Here is a 17,500-nt window from a genome sequence, read left to right as displayed (position 1 = left end):
ACACCACACCATAACACCACACCATAACACCACACCGTAACATACACCATAACACACACCATAACACCACACCATAACACCACACCATAACACCACACCGTAACATACACCATTACACACACCATAACACCACACCATAACAACACACCATAACAACACACCATAACACACACCATAACAACACACCATAACAACACACCATAACAACACACCATAACACCACACCATAACACCACACCATAACAACACACCATAACACCACACCATTACACACACCATAACACCACACCATAACACCACACCATAACACCACACCGTAACATACACCATTACACACACCATAACACCACACCATAACACCACACCGTAACATACACCATTACACACACCATAACACCACACCATAACACCACACCATTACACACACCATAACACCACACCATAACAACACACCATAACACCACACCATAACACCACACCATAACACCACACCATCTGTATTTATTTACTTTTACATCTGATTCCAATCCATCACAACATTCACCACTCTATCCTCCATCACACCATTCATCACTTCTCCATCCATCACTCCATCCACTACTCCATCCATCACTCCATTTATCATTCCATCTATCCATCCTCCATCACTCCATTCATCACTCCACCCATTCATCGATCACATCCATCACATCAGTCCATCCATCCATCACTCCATCCATCACACCATCCTCCCTCCATCACTCCACCAATTCATCCATCACTCCACCAATTCATCATACCATCCACCCATCCATCCCACTATCCATGCATCCCTTCACACATCACTCCATCCATTTCTCCCTCCATCCATTCATTCACGTAACCCTCCATGCATCTACCCATCCATCCATCCATCCATCCATCCATCACTTTATTCATCACTTGATGCATCTAATCCACTCATCACCCCATACATCCATTCATTTCCCTTTCAATCATTCCATCACTTCATCACTACATAAATCACTTGATCTGTCTGTCTATTAATCACCACCTCCTTCAGTCACTCCATTCATACACTATTCCTTCCAACAGCCAGTCTATCTATCCATTTTATAGGTCCTTTTACTACACATTTGTGCACTCCAGTCATCTGTCCATCTCTCTGTCACGGTCCACTTATATACCTGTACATCAATCCGTCAGTCCATCATTCCACCTGTCCACCTGCCAGTCTGTCCATCTGTCACAAACTGTTCTGTCCATCAATCCTCCTCATCCATCCATTTCATAAATTCTTAATTGGTAAATTGGAGGTGAAACGTCCTAAACACTTCCCTTGACCACAGACAGTGATAATTGTGTCAGTTGTAAAGTTCCACCCAGACTCAGGCGTACAGTATGACCACCGTCGCAACACGACAACATGCGAGGAAAGAAAGCAGCAGATAAGAATAACAGTTCAAATTTTCTCTAAAGATAATAAGGAGTCTAAAATGTCCTTGAAGTCTCGCTAAATGAGAGAAATGTGAGGTAATGAGCAGCTAACAGCTAGAAAGAGAAAAAAATCAAGCAGAAGGTGTCAGGAAATGCGACACTTCGTAAGTGACCTTTACGTGTAATTGGTGGGAGACCAATCTCGTATCCTTTCAAAGCCCACTTTAGCATGTCGATATCACACCGCGAGTTCATTCTGCCAAAGAAAAGGAGACGGGAGAGTCGTGTAGCGGAGGAAGCAGAGAGGAAACTGACCTAGAGCTGAATGCTGTGGCTCTGAATAATAAACTTCACCAGAAGATCCTCTGGTTTGTGAGGTAAAGTGGGCGGAGCTAACTGTGGAGTCTCTTAAAAGTTTGTGCTTGTGACTTTAGCGATTATAATCTGTTCATGAAATCGAGCTCCTTGTGTTCGTGATGATAACAATTTGGTTTCATCAAGCAAAAGTGAAAGAAAAAGAAAAAGAAATCGTTCAGACGAATGCACGAGAGAGAAAAAAAGAAAATTCCGGCAATTCTGAAGAAAAACCCAAACTGCCTTTAAAAAAAAAAAAAAAAAAAGGACCTCGCACGCATTTCCTGTGAGAAAGAAATGGTTACGTGTGAAGGTCACAGCGAGAGTGAAAGAGGAACTTCACTTATCTCTGGACTGGGAAAAAAAAACAAATTTCAGAATGATATTTTTAACATTTCATGATGAGCTCCTTAAAAAAAACATCGCTCAGATTTCTCTCAGTTTCTTTCTTTCTGGACAAGCTGCTCTTTATATCTGCTTTAACCAGAACCAGAACAGGAACTATCTTCTTTTCACAGAATTTTGTGTATCTAGAAATGGATAAAATACAAAAAGAATCATTCTTTAATGGGAAGGAAGCATGTGACTGACCTGGAAGTAGACGGTCCAGTAAGGGATGAGAGCCAGAAAGACAGGCAGGATTTTCAGCAGCGATTTCACTTCCTCTACTTTCTCTTCAGAGAATCTCCCTCCGTAGGCCACCTTCGCTCCGTCCAGCAGACTCGGCTTTGGCCTGCGAGGTGGAGCAGAAAAAACCTCATTGAGATTTTTAATTTAAATGCATTTTATTTATTATAAAAAGATTTATATTATATTATATTATATTATATTATATTATATTATATTATATTATATGATGTTATATTATATTATATCATATGATGTTATATTATATTATATCATATGATGTTATGTTATATTATATTATATTATATTATATTATATTATATTATATTATATTATATTATATTATATTATATTATATTATATTATATTATATTATATTATATTATATTATATTATATTATATTATAAAAAGAAGCAGGAATAAATTGTGGATTTCCCTTAAAGCTCATTTCACCAGTTCAAGAAATCTCCTTCAGTGTCTTAAGGACCATCCACACATCTGACCATCCATCTGTTCATCCATCCATCCATCCATCCATCCATCCATCCAGCCATTTATCTATTCATCATTTGATCCATACACCCATCTACCCACCCACCAATTTATCAGTTCATCCATCCACCCACCCATCAGTTCATTTAGCCATCCATCCATTTATCCATTCATCAGTTCATCCACCTATCCATCCTTCCATCAGTTCATCCACCTATCCATCCTTCCATCCACCCATCCATCATTTCATCTGTTCATCCAAGTTATCCATCCACCAGTTCATCCATCCACCCACCCACCCATTTATCCACCCAACAGTTAATTTAGCCAACCATCCATTTATCCATCCTTCAGTTCATCCACCTATCCGTCCATCCATCCATTAGTTCATTCATCCATTTATCCATTCATCCATCCATCAGTTCACCCATCCACACATCCATTCATGCATCTATCAGTTCATTCATCCATCCATCCATCAGTTACCAATCCATCCATCCATCCATCCACCCACTCATCCATCCTATCATTTCTGTGTGAGTTCTTACCTGAGCAGTTGAGGTTCTGCAGGTCCTCCACAGCAGGCCGATCCCAGGATCTTCACCAGGTGTGTGAACGCGCTGCCGTCTGGAGGTTTCATGATGAAGACAGTGCGTCCCAGGAGGAAGACGATCAGAGAGATTCCCAGACAGACGGTGGGGATGGTGAAGCCCACGGAGAAGCTGATATTCTGCTGGATGTACGCGACACCACCCAGGGACACGATAGCGCCCAGATTAATACACCAGTAAAACCAGTTAAAGAAACGCCGCGTGGCTTCTGGGCCGCGGTCCTTCACCTGTGAGGAAGAACAGGAATCAGGAGTATGATTAATTACACCTACTGAGAGAAAAATCACCTGAATTAGGTTCTGAAGAAGACATGATTGGAACAGACAGGCTGACGAGACGCCTGGTATCGACTGGGTGTGTTATTGTGTTATTATATCCACTGAGATTACTCAATGAGAACACGCTTCAATTAGTGAAGAACGATGGCAAAGCGCTGGAGAAATATATATAAACTTCTCTCGGCAAAATGTCAGCCGAGGAACCGCTGAACTTTATTTTGAAAGCTACATCCTTTTCCAGTGGCTACATTAACAGGTCAGAAAGCGCATTAATGACTTGATCAGAGCGGAGGAAAAAAATTCCTACACCGGAGTTGGTGTAGACCTGATGCTTCCCTCATTACAGAAGTAGAGAAATCTTCCAGCTCTAAATACTCATATCACCTCTTTCATGCACTGAAAGGCTAGAAGAGCACTAATCCCATCTCTCTGTGATAAAGGAGCTCATCTCAACCAATTTACAGAGACGAAGCCGTGCTGTAACCCGCTCGATATCCGTGTCCTTGATTTTATTAAAGCGTGGGAGTCGAATCTGAAGAAGAAGGAAAAAAAACTCAATTACTGAATTTTCAATAAAGTGACAAAAAATCCAATTAAGCAACACGAGAAATCCACATTTCTAAGAAAACGCTCTGGAGGATATTAACCTTTACGGCATGCCATAAATTCGCAGAAAAGAGCATGCATTAATTCCGGTTATATAAACTCCGTAAGGTAGGCCAACGGAATCACGCCGGAGTCACGTGACACGAATCCAATCAGTGTGTGTTACAGGCATAAAGACTACAAGCAGCTACAGAGACAGAGGTGTGTCCTGTCAGAAACCTTCTGGAAACGGACACTAGAGCGCTTTCTGTGAAGGAACGGAGCTGAAACTGGAGAAATGTTCAGGAGATCAGAGATGACCGATACTGACCGATACACACCAAGTCCGCCCAAGTATAGATTCTTTACTATAGTTTTATTTTCACTCCTTGACTAGCTTTAACAAGTAAAACTAGCCATTTAAAAAAAGCCCTACAGGTCAATCATACAAAGAAAATAAAATTACAATAAACATAGCAGCAAGCAGTGATCTGAGGGGTCCAAGCACCCTTCAAACTTGCCAGTTGCAAATATAACTACTCCTGAGGGTCATAAAAAAAAAAAACATTCTATCGTCTGGAAATCATGAGTTGGAATCTACAATACCAGAGCCATGGCTGTGTGGGAGGGGCAGTAAACTCTATCTCCTCAGCCAATCAAAAGCATCTATGAGCTTGTGTATGGGTAAGAAGGCAGATGGCTTTGGGCTGGATCACTGTGGCATGAGCAACAGCTTCCAAAAGCTGAGGAAGACTGTGCTAGACATTATCTTCATCAGTTAATAGAGGTCATATAATGCTAATGAGACCGTAGAGTTTTGGCTCCAAGTGTGCCAAATTCCAGGCTGAACCCTGATTGGCTGATAGCAAATGCAATACAGCTCTTGGGAAAAAGTTCTTTTCAAATGCCTTTCAACATTTAATCTGACTCCACGCAGCCAATCAGATGCTTCGGTAACTCAAGCTCCGCCTTCTAGGATTGGTGATCATGTGTTTTTAATAATTATTGAGAAGTCCTTAAGAGGAGATTTTGCATATTACACAAATATGTGGATGGAGCTAAATGGTCAAAAAATGGCCGATTTGTTCAGACCAAGCTAAGAAATCTGATAAAGATTAAAAAGATGTTTTTGCTACATGAACACTTCTGATAATTTCATACTTGCACTAGTTGAGATGAGCCACTATCACCATGGCAACAGAAACAAAAACATGACCCAACAACTGCATTAAGCAGAAGCACTTCTTGGTGGTTTATTCTGATCATTAATGAAAGAGTATCGAAGATAAATTAGGGATTTGGGGAAAATCTGATAAATAGAATATTTCTGAGCTCAGTCATGTCACACACACACACACACACACACAAGTTCAGTACTGGACAGAAAACACTGGTGGCTTCGCTAGTGACTGGGAAGTGGCTTCAACAGACATCACACTTGTTTCGATCTTGTGACTCTCCTGCCTTTTTTTTCACTGCCTCTAATTTGAAATAACGCCTGGTTTGTGTCACCTCGCCAGATTCATGAAGTGAAACCGAGCCTCAGTTTTACACGACCGCATCAGAAACACTGCACACCAAACACTGGGCTAATAACTCTGTTATTAACACTGGAGAATCAGGATGCAGTGAAGAATCTGGTCATGTTGTGCTGCTGCTTATTTAATTACTATCTTTATGATATATTTATATTAGAATGTTAAATTTTATGTTTTATTTTATTGATTTCCTTCAAGAAAGCTGTAAAAATGCAACTAAAACTATCATTTATTTATTTATTTATTAACAATAATAAATACAAAATTATATTTAAAATAACTTTTTATATACATAATAATTAGATATGAAATAATACGTCTGAATTTATAAATATAAAAATCTTAAAATTGTGGCTAAAATATCCATGTTACTTAAAGTCACCATTAATATAAGAAAATATATTTTTTATTTGTTTATTTATTTGTTTGTTTTTAGGTGGGATAATCTGATTGGTCAGAAGATTCTCTACATTAATAAATCTGATCTGAACACATAGTAAGGCAAGTGTTACTGCATCATTTAATGTAACGGCCAATCAGATTCGTCTGTGTAAATGAAGCTACCTCAGCACCACTTTCCCAGGTTAGGAAAAAGGGGGAGGGGCCTTTCTGATATTCATTAAATGTGTATCTCACATTCATTAAAGTGGAGGAGAAGTGGAGGAGCTGTGACTTTCTTTTTCTTTTGCATATTTATTTGTCCTTTTTTTTACTTTATTTATTTGTTTATTTATGTTTATAATTTTCTTAAGCTCATTTATTTATGTTTATAATTTTCTAAAGCTCATTTATTTATGATTATAATTTTCTAAACCTCATTTATGTAGGTTTATAATTATCTAAAGCTCAATTATTTATGTTTAAAATTTTCTAAAGCTCATTTATTTATGTGTATAATTTTCTTAAGTTCGTCTGAAAAGTAAATCATAAAAAGCTGGCTTGGATTTTTTTAGGTTTGGAATTAACAGGATTTATTCATCCAGATTTCAGCAGATTTTCCAAACTTGTGCAACTTCCTAAACCTCAGCAAGAACAAACAGGATTATTAGCTGAACTCTTTCTGAGTGAATCACTCAAATGATTCGGATTCGTTTGTTACCTGATCCGCTCCGAACGGCGTGATGTTGGACTTCACCGCTCCCACGCCCAAAGCCACCAGCACCAGGCCCGAGTAGATTACAGGGCTGCAGTAGGCCTTCCGGGTCGGACAGCTGACGTTGGCAGGAAGTGAGGTGCTCGTGTTGAAACACTCCACCGGCTGGACAGGAAACGCCATCTCCTCTCCGCACAGCCCCACCCGAGTGTTATCACTGGACACGAAGGGAAAAAGCAGCATCCCCAGTAAATACAAGACGAAACTCCCTGCGATGGTCCAGAACTTTCCGAGGTAGGCGTCGGCCAACCAGCCGCCGAACGGAGACACCAGATAAGTCACACCCATGAAAATGAGCGGCGCCTGGCTGGCTAGCGTTCCCTCCCAGTAAAACGGGCTGCCATTGAGGAACAGCACCAGGTTGGAGGTGATGCCGTAAAAAGCCACGCGCTCCAGAGACTCGGCCAGCAGGATGGCGGCGCAGGCCAGGCCCCGCCCTCGGAAAATGGACTCCGGCCTGTAAAGACTCCCTGTGCTGTCCAAAAGAGGAGTGTTCTCATTTACACCCGGGTTCGACATGACGTGTCCTGATGGAGGTCTTCTAAAGGAATCAAAGACGTCTCTCTTCTGAGGAAACCTGAAAGAACAATTAGGATGATGAATTATTTTTTAAAAAGATATTACTAAATCAAATGGCTTTTAAATATTTCAATACTCCAATCAAAATAATCAGGCAAAAACAGGACTCCAGATTTTACTTCTCAGAGCATGTAGGTAGGGAAGAATACAGTCTGTGTTGTGCAGCTAGAGGAAAATAATCAACATCCAGAGCGGTGTGATGAGGTGGAGTTACTAATACCACACACACACACCCTGAAGTGTCACATCCAATGTGCCAAAAATTACACATTTATTAAAAAATAAAAACCCATTTTTTATCCATTTATAATTACTTTTATTGTTGTGGCACCCTGTGGAACACGTCACTTCCTGTTCTCGCTCACGTTACAGCAGCCAGTATCACTCGCTCCCTCAGCACCCTCTCATTAATTTCTCTCTTCAAGTCTTCTTTAGAGAGTAAACTCAGTCCTGAAGATTACACTTTAACCTCTGACTGTTACTGTGTTTCACACAGAAAACTGTTACTACGGAAACCATAATGTAATAAAACGAGCGCGAGAATGAGAATTCAAAGACTACCAACCAATCAGAGTGAAGAATCCAACAACTACTGACCAATCAGAGAGGAGAACTCAACAACTACTGACCAATCAGAGAGGAGAATCCAACAACTACTGACCAATCAGAGAGGAGAACTCAACAACTACTGACCAATCAGAGAGGAGAACTCAACAACTACTGACCAATCAGAGAGGAGAACTCAACAACTACTGACCAATCAGAGAGGAGAATCCAACAACTACTGACCAATCAGAGAGGAGAATTCAGCAGCACTGTGATGTAATTAAGTTTATTATACAGGTCTGTAACTTTGGGCTCTTAAACTGGAAAACGTTCAGCACAACTAATTTGACAGCCAATAATAATAATAACAATACTTACATAATTAACTATTTTATGAATATGCAAATATATTAGAATACTAATTAGCATTTTATTTATAAAAAAAACTAAAATTAACTTAAAATTAACTTGAAAAAAACTAAAATATGAACTAAAAGCTTTTCACAGGTAACAGCAAACACTGATGGAGTTTTCCAAAATATTTGTGTGTATTATTATATCTTCTTATTTTTATCACTTTTTAAAAGAACACACACACACACACACAGACACACACACACACACAGACACAGAGGAATCAGCTCAGTTGTTGATAAAGGTTTGGAACAATCATTAAAATGACCGAATCTTCAGCCATCTTCCTCTTTTTCAGTCTTTATTTATTTTCCAAGACATTACTCTACCATTTAAGTCAGTTTTCACATTTATGAGACAACACTGTGTTACTGTTTATTTGGCAGTTATTAAACCTTTGTGTATTTCTGAAATAACTTTCTTTCCTATTTCAGACACTCTTCCTCAGAGGTGTTTACAGTCTCAGAGTTGTGTTGTTTGGTGTTTAAAGTCGGAAAGCTTGCATGAGGTGAAGCTTCAGGAGTTCCAGGATTATTTTAAACATCTTCAGCTAATTGTTACGTCATAAAGGCGACAAGGAGCCGCGCAGTTCAGTATCTTTAATTGTGAGTCTGTAATACTGTTCATATTAATGATGTCATCTTTGTCGGTATTTAATAAACCGATAAATCGTGATATTTCTGTATATTAAAACTCATCACATTAACATAAAGCGATAGAGAGAAACATTTCTGAGCTTTCCTGATCAGCTGTTCATGTGTTGCAACTCTTAACTCGTGATTTGTTACTGTAACACACACACACACACACACACACACACACACACACATTACCTTAAACACTCTGTGTGTGTGTATCTCTCAGCCTGACAGCTCAGCCTGCCTGCTGTTGATCCCCTCCACCGATTTCCTGCTCAACATTTCAGCTGAAACTCTCCGGACTAATCCCCGAGCAGAAGTTCACTCTCTCCCCGGAATAAACCCCTCCGAGGTGAGAGCGGATCAGCGTCTGAGACACACGCCGCGATCACGAGCACAAACCTAAAATCCGCCCTACAGCCGATTTGTAGACACTGCGGATTTACCGAGCTCACTGTGACAAAGCGTATCATCGTCATCCGCTTCATATAAACAACACACAGGTTTCACAACGCACGCACGCACACTGACCAATGGCGTCGCGTTCTGTGACCACGTGATGCACTCACTTCCGGGTTGAACGAGATTTACCATATCGCGATGTCATTTTTTCCACACTTTTATTTTAAAATTAATTTCTCTTCTTTCCCTTTTTTTCTACTATTTTCTTTTCCTTTCCTTTTTGTTTTATTTTTGCTTTTTTATATTTTCTTAGATAGTTTATCTTTTTTGTTTTCTCTTCATTCCTTTTATTTTATTCGTGTCACTAGTGTTTTATTTATTTTTTTATTATTTATCTTATTTTTAATTATAATAAATTATATATATATATATATATATATATATATATATATATAGAGAGAGAGAGAGAGAGAGAGAGAGAGAGAGAGAGAGAGAGAGAGAGAGAGAGATTAAACGACTAAAATAATTATTTTTAAATGAAAAATAATAATCTGAGGGCATGGTTTTTTAAAATAAATAAATAAATAAACAAACAAACAAACAATATCAAGAAGACCATTACATGTGAATGAATGACTTCCTACTTTTTATATTGACTATTTTTTTTCTATTACTTTTGTTTTTATTTAGTGACAAAATATTAATTAATAAATACATATATTTATTATCATAAAAAAGATAAAACATTGCCACTGCCTGTTACATTTATATTATTACATCACTATCAATTATATATAATAATAGACGTGAGATATAATTTTAGTTTCACATTAAATAATTGTAAGCAACTTTTAGTTCTTTATATCATTAAGCTTATAAAGAGGTAAAGAAGCAAGTGCAGGTTGGAATGAGACAGTGTCACTGAGACAGAGACAGGAGTCAGAGCTGGAGGTAGCAGAGCTGAAGATGTTGGGGTTCTCTTTGGGAGTGACACGGTTGGACAGGATTAGGAACGAGTACATCAGAGGGACAGCTCATGTTGGACATTTGGGGGACAAAGTTAGGGAGGACAGATTAAGATGGTTTGGACATGTCCAGAGGAGGGAGAGTGAGTATATTGGTAGGAGAATGTTGGACATGGAGCTGCCGGGCAGGAGGCAAAGAGGAAGGACAAAGAGGAGGTATATGGATGTAATAAATGAGGATATGAAGCTAGTGGGTGTAAGTGTTGAGGATGCAGAAGATAGGGATAGGTGGAGAGAGATGATTCACTGTGGAGACCCCTGAAGGGAAAAGCCCGAAGAAGAAGAAAAAGAAGAAGAAGAAGAAGAAGAAGAAGAAGAAGAGGAAGAAGAAGAAGAAGAAGAAATTGTTAAGCTTATAGTTTTATTTCAGGGCTTTTGATGAACAGGAACGAATCGGACCTACAGTTCTTGTTTCCGGGGGAACGCAATATCGAACGGACCCATTCTAAAAGCAAACGACTACACGTTTCCATACCCGTATTCACACATGTCCCGCCTTCGTGTCTATGATTGGCTAACTTCATCAAGCCTCTTCACAGGGATTGGTTAATACGGCTGAAAACCTCTCGAACAAACTTCCGGGCTTTCAGAATACGGGTAGACTAAGAAAACAAGGGCAAAATGCAAAAGTAAATATCCGTGTAAAAATACAGCACCGGTGTTCCTGTTGTACAGGACGGGATTATTAGAGAGACCAGCTTTTGTTTCTGATATTTTAACTGTAAAGTTTTTTATTTATATTAGATTTATTTGACAAGACAGTGTAGAAATGAAATTACTGTTCCTAGCTTGCCTCAGTCCTAAAACTGGGAACTGTACCACTGCGGAGAGGATAAGGTAAAGAGATGGATTTATTTAAATAAAAAAACTTTAAGCATGTGGACAAATGAATCCCTGTAATGTTAAATCATCAGAAAAAACGTTATTAGAAGATTGCTTTGAAAATATAATCCCGGAAATGGCAGTTTCATGTATAAAAATCGAAGAAATAGAAAGTCAAAAATGAACGGAAAAACCCAAATCAACAAATATTTATCACTTAAATCAGTAACGATATTTAAATCTTCGATATTTCGGCCAGCTTTAAGGCTCTCAGTGGATGTTGTTGTCAAGGGGCGTGGTTTTACAGTTGATAGTTGGCAGGGGATGTACTTATATGGTTCCGTTAATAACGGGGGCGTGGCCTGTTGAACAGAAAACTAAAAAAAAAAACGAAATCTTTTATTTGTTGTAAATTAAACAAAATCTCATTATTACGTGACGTTATTTCAAGTATATATACACTATATTGCCAAAAGTTTTGGGACCTTTCCATGCACATGAATGTAATATGGAGTTCTCCCATCTCTTTGCAGCTATAACAGCTTCAACTCTTTCCACAAGGTTTATGCGAATTTCTGACCGTTCCTCTAGAAGCACATTTGTGAGGTCAGGCACTGATGTTAGACGAGAAGGTCTGGCTCACAGTCTCCTCTCTAATTCATCCCAAAGGTGTTCTATGGAGTTGAGGTCAGGACTCTGTGCAGGACAGTCAAGTTCCTCCACACCAAACTCACTCATCCATGTCTTTATGGACCTTGCTTTGGTCACTGGTGTGCAGTCATGTTGGAACAGGAAGGGGTCATCCCCAAACTGTTCCCACAAAGAGCATGAAATTGTCCAAAATGTCTTGGTATGAAGCTGAAGCATTAAGAGTTCCTTTCACTGGAACTAAGGGGCCGAGTCCAACCCCTGAAAAACAACACCTGAATTCAATGATCTGGAGGGGTGTCCCAATACTTTTGGTAACTAAAAATTCTTCCTGTAACAAACTTTACCCTAATTTTTCTTTGTATTCTTGTGTAAATATTGCTCAATGCCAAATTGCCATAAATTATCAGGTATGTTTACTGTACAACTGATTCCCACTTAGCCACACACACAAAACCCATTTTAAAATATACTAAAAATTACAACGAAATGCTAAAAGAGCGCCTCGTAAGTCTTTCCCCCAGGGTGCCATTACTTTTGTCCTTGTTAAATGGCCGCTCTTATTTTTCTTTCTTCCTTGAGTTTTAGCATGCTACATTGTAGCCTTTTGCTAATGTTCTGTATTACCTGAGTAGAGAAATTTTTAGGTTTGTGTGCTATTTGCTAGCTAGGTTCTAAACGGATCTTAATTAATTAATTAATTAATAGATGTAGATGTAGAATAGTTTTTGCTATGCATCATGTGTTGAGAAAATTTGTCATATCAAATGTTCGCCTTCTGCTAGCATTGTATAGCATTATGCTAAGCTGAATTAGTTAGCTAGGTAGCTAGGTGTTACTGATGGTGTCTTGTGTATTATTGTGTGTTATTAGAGATCATATCGAGAGCGCAGGTCATGTCTGTGTGCTTCGGGACACCAGAGACTTCGACTCGGCTTCTGAGGTAAAGCTGCTGATGAGCCAAGGTCCAGAACGGTTTGACGCGGCGCTGGCGATCCATCTGTTTAAAGGAGGAAGACTTCTCTTAGGTGATCTCTTTAACCAGATAAACCTGATTACACACACACACACACACACACACACGCACGCACGCACACACACACATACACACACACATACACACACACTCACACGCTAACATTACAGCTATGTTAAAGGAATGTTTTTTAGCTTCTTCACATGTTTGCTGGAGCTACATGGCTAATGCTAACATGTTAATTCATTAGCAGCATTGTTCCTTGTTGAGAGGGTCACGTTTTCTTTTCTAACATGGCTGCAGATGTGGGACTGCCTTTCGGAGTGATCTTCGGAGGGACGGACATCAACGAGGACGTGAAGGACGAACACAAGCGAAGTGTCATGGAGGAAGTTCTGCACAGAGCCAGGTGAGGCTAACGCCCTCTGAGGGGAAAAGAAATATATCACATTTTTTAATTTATTCATATGAAGAGGACACTGTTGCTAAGCAACTGGGCTACATGGATGAATACAGGACTACAGCTAGCTAGCACATGGATGCAATTTCTTTTATTTGTATTAAGGAAAGACACAATGACAGCGGAAATGAGATAAAATCTCCAAAAATTTGGAATGTCAACATTTCTCTCAGATGTGTTGAGAAAAAAATCAATACTGTATTAATTCCTAGTGAGGAAACATCAAATTAGATTTAACGGGAAGTCAAGCAGTTCATGTAGGTTAAGTCAAAAATAATGCTGTTGCTAAGCAACCGTGTAACATGGATGCCAATACAACTAGCTAGTTAGTGAAGAGTTGGCACTTTTATAGTAAAGGTATGAAGGAAACACAGAGACAACAGAAAGGAGATAAAAACACTCGGAATATCAACATTTCTCTCAGATATGTTGATCAATTTGTAAAAAAAGACTTTAATAGTGTGTTTTTGAAGGAAGCTTCGAATTTAGCGTTAAATCCACTGTAGAGGAAACCAATTTATTGCTATTCGAGTGAAATGAATAGGAAGTCATACAAGCAGATGAAGTGTGTATAAAAATAAAGATAAGACTGTTTGCTGTGCCTGAAAGTTAAGCTAATGGTGTAGCTAGTTAATAAGTACGCTAGATATATGGAAATGAGACACATGACTATGCAAATTAGCAAAAGAACTGTTCATAATATCAACATTTCAGTCAGGTTTGTTGAGAAATAACTAAAAACTAAAGATAAAGGCGTTGAATTGACCTTGTGTAGCGTTTTTTACTGTAAACATGGACGTGAGGCTAAAGTTTACTGCAGAAAAATAAAACAAAAAACTCACTGGAAGTTCTACACACGGATCAGGAAGCTAACAGACGAGTCTCCGCGGAATATGAGACGATCAAACGGATCGATGTGGCTTTGAGGAATTCGTACGTGAGTGGGATGAAACGGTTCACGTGTGCAGTCGCGTGTACGCCGCTCTCGTGAATCCTTAACCCTGACATTCTCTGCGCTGGATTCGGCCATAATAAAAAGAACAGGCTTGATCATTCCTGCCTGAACGCGGAGTTTGTATTCGCTAAGAGTCGAACTCTGAAAGCCGCACACTCCTTTTAGTCAAGACCCCCTGCTGCTGTATCTACACACTGGCTTCATCATCAATCCCATGCCCCTCAGAATGGCGGAGAAGAAAGACAGGAAGGTGTAAAAGACGACAAAGACGAAAAGTGACACTTTTCTTTTTTCCTCACACACTGAAGGGGAAAAAAACAGCAAGTCTCTGTTTTCCTGTAAATACAAAAGAAGAAGTGTGAAGAAGGCCCTGAAGTGTGTGTGTGTGTGTGTGTGTGTGTGATTTTTGCACCTGAATTGACAGCGACTTCCTGGTTCAAAGGCAGAAGTGAGAAGAAAGCCATCGCTTCACAGAACTTTAACATGGCTGCTCTGCAAATAAACATTACTAGAGGAAATGAAGAAGAAAAAGAAGAAGCTCCTAGACTCCTTTTCTTTTATCAAGAAATTAAATGAATATGTAAATTTGACCCCCCCCAACTATACAAAAACAGCTCCATTTTTTGTTTTTATACTTCCTTGAATATTTTTTTAATGTTAGAAAGCATCAGACTTCCGTCTGTGTTACTGTGTGTGGTCAGAATCTGGGGGTCAGCCTACCATTCATTTGCAAATGATGATGTAGAGTAGGGCTATTAAAAATAAATAAATAAATAAATAAATAAATAAATAAATAAATAAATAAATAAAAAATATGTGAATTGCAGCTGAATCACTTTGCCAGCTTATTAAATTATTTACACACTTAAAAATATAATTTATTTTTTTTTACACACCAGTCCTATGTCCTTATTCATTAATAACCAATTTATCATTGAATTTATGATTGATGCCCCAGTTATTGTCTTTAAATTCACTGAATCAATCTAGATCATCTGATCAGAAGTGTGAATCATGTGACACTGACACAGAGTCGATTTGATTCACGATTCATTTGGCTTTGAATTCGATTCGAAGTGATTCGGTTCCCTCAAGAGTAAATATATTCATAGATTCTGTCAGGCTTAAACTCTTTCACAGAAATTATGGATGCTTTTTTTAAATTTTTTTTTTTACATTTATTATTATTTTTTTAGCTAGTCTTTTAAAAACATTTGGCCAAAACAATTTAGAATTCAGTATTCAGAGTACAAGATATTGGGACATCCCTCCAAATCATTGAATTCATGCCCGACCCCTGAAAAACAACCCCTGAAAAACAACCCCTGAATTCAATGATTTGGACGGGTGTCCCAAAACTTTTGGCAATACAGTGTGTCAGAGTTTTTTTTCTTTAAAACTCAAGTGAACTCAGAAGTGATCTGTCTCTCTCTCTCTCTCTCTCTCTCTCTCTCTCTCTCTTCACAGGTTTGCCGTAGCGTTCACAGAGGAGATGAAGCACAAAGCCGAGACTTACTTGGTAAGATGCTGGTTTTCAGAAGTCCTTCAGCCTTCTGAGTGAAAACCAACTCTGTGCTGAATTTCATGCTAAATCTCTCAGATCTGACACCACATTGCCCTTATAAAGAATAAAACCCTTTGTATTGTGCTGCTAATCATCATCATGCTGAGGTGATGAAGAGGAGTCACTCTTAATCAGTCCTTCCTCCAGTGTCTTAGTGTCTGTTTGTCGATAATCACCTTTTATACTGTAAATATGTGTTTATTTATTTATTATAAATCTTAACCTAGCTTATGTGAGTTTATCTTGAGGCAGACAACTTTACCGAAGCCGAGCGTCTTGTTTTTCTGTAGAAACGAAGTGCAGTGAACAATAATAAAGCAGTTATCGGGGGGAAAACCCATCGACCGAGCGAACCGTCGCCGTTGGTCTTTAATGATGCGGAAAACGAACGAGAGAGAGAGAGACCGCAGACTAATGTGTCTAACCCAAATCACTAATAAATACAAATGTCTACAAACAATGACGACTATAGTAATCATTCTCAGCAGCATCCCATAATAATGCATCATTTCATCGGAGTTTCATTGGTGGATTAGACTCACACCAACACACACACACACACCCCAACACACACACACACACCAACACACACACACAAACACATACACCAACACACACACACAGACACACACACACAGACACACACACACACACACCCCAACACACACACCCCAACACACACACACAGACACACACACACACACACACACAGCAGGCACCCAGTGCTGATAACATCCAGCCAATTTCCTCTCTCTGTGTGTGTGAAATGATTCGCTTGATCTCGAGCGAGCCACAGCATTATTCCGTTATCGCGCTCCCGCTGCTCTATTATTTTTATATATTGATTTTTAGCATCGTGCAGAGATTACTCCTGATTATACTTCCGCCTCTTTTCATGCTCGAGCAGAAGGATTTCACGTGGCTTTGAGGAACGCTTAATAGAAAAATAGAAGTATGCAGAGAGGTCTGGGTCATTTTAAAAAAGCAGCTGGTTTATAGAGCGTGAGGCAGAATCCACGGTGCGCGGTGAGGCTAATCGAGGCTAATGCTGCGCTCTGATTGGACGGATGCTACCTAGGGAGGCTACAAAAATTAGTTTCTTTCTTTGATCGTTTTATTGAAAAGAAAATCAATCCCATAATTCCATTCACCAGAGAATAGTGGACGGAAATGTCACTCAGATGCCACAGTTACATACACCTTCATGTTGAATTGTTACCATGGTAACGAGTACATATAACACAGTAATGGGCAAATATTCATACATATACTCAAGTCATACATCCAATTAGGAAGCGTTAACAGTAGATAAGACTGAGGTAGCGACATAGCAACCGGCGGAAACTCCAATTTGTTGTAGCATTTTTTTGACACTGCTTTAAATTTTAGCTGCTGCATCCCAGTGACTGGACAGTT

At 39.1% G+C, this 17,500-nt stretch overlaps 2 protein-coding genes across 4 annotated transcripts in view; one reads left to right on the top strand and one right to left on the bottom strand.

Annotated features, from left to right (window-relative positions):
* The window catches only part of slc15a4 (solute carrier family 15 member 4), a 55,238-nt gene extending 45,556 nt beyond the window's left edge, over positions 1-9,682 (bottom strand). For both annotated transcript variants that reach the window (XM_058389305.1, XM_058389306.1), the window contains exons 1-4: positions 9,428-9,682; positions 7,002-7,632; positions 3,439-3,728; positions 2,362-2,503 (exon numbers count right to left, since the gene is read on the bottom strand). In XM_058389305.1, the coding sequence (XP_058245288.1) occupies positions 2,362-2,503; positions 3,439-3,728; positions 7,002-7,574 (1,005 nt within the window). In that variant the 5' untranslated portion in view covers positions 7,575-7,632; positions 9,428-9,682. The remainder of the gene's footprint in view (positions 1-2,361; positions 2,504-3,438; positions 3,729-7,001; positions 7,633-9,427) is intronic.
* Positions 9,683-11,251: 1,569 nt separating this feature from the next.
* glt1d1 (glycosyltransferase 1 domain containing 1) overlaps positions 11,252-17,500 on the top strand; it is a 22,091-nt gene continuing 15,842 nt past the window's right edge. The window contains exons 1-5 of one of the 2 annotated variants that reach the window (XM_058390581.1): positions 11,252-11,496; positions 12,151-12,443; positions 13,003-13,157; positions 13,409-13,514; positions 15,988-16,039. In XM_058390581.1, the coding sequence (XP_058246564.1) occupies positions 13,085-13,157; positions 13,409-13,514; positions 15,988-16,039 (231 nt within the window). In that variant the 5' untranslated portion in view covers positions 11,252-11,496; positions 12,151-12,443; positions 13,003-13,084. The remainder of the gene's footprint in view (positions 11,497-12,150; positions 12,444-13,002; positions 13,158-13,408; positions 13,515-15,987; positions 16,040-17,500) is intronic. The other variant, XM_058390580.1, reaches the window with a different exon arrangement.

This window comes from Hemibagrus wyckioides, linkage group LG05 (genome assembly GCF_019097595.1).
Source record: "Hemibagrus wyckioides isolate EC202008001 linkage group LG05, SWU_Hwy_1.0, whole genome shotgun sequence".
NCBI classification, from domain to species: Eukaryota; Metazoa; Chordata; class Actinopteri; order Siluriformes; family Bagridae; genus Hemibagrus; species Hemibagrus wyckioides.
Note: the sequence above shows the minus strand (reverse complement) of the source record. Positions and strands in the feature narration are given on the sequence as shown.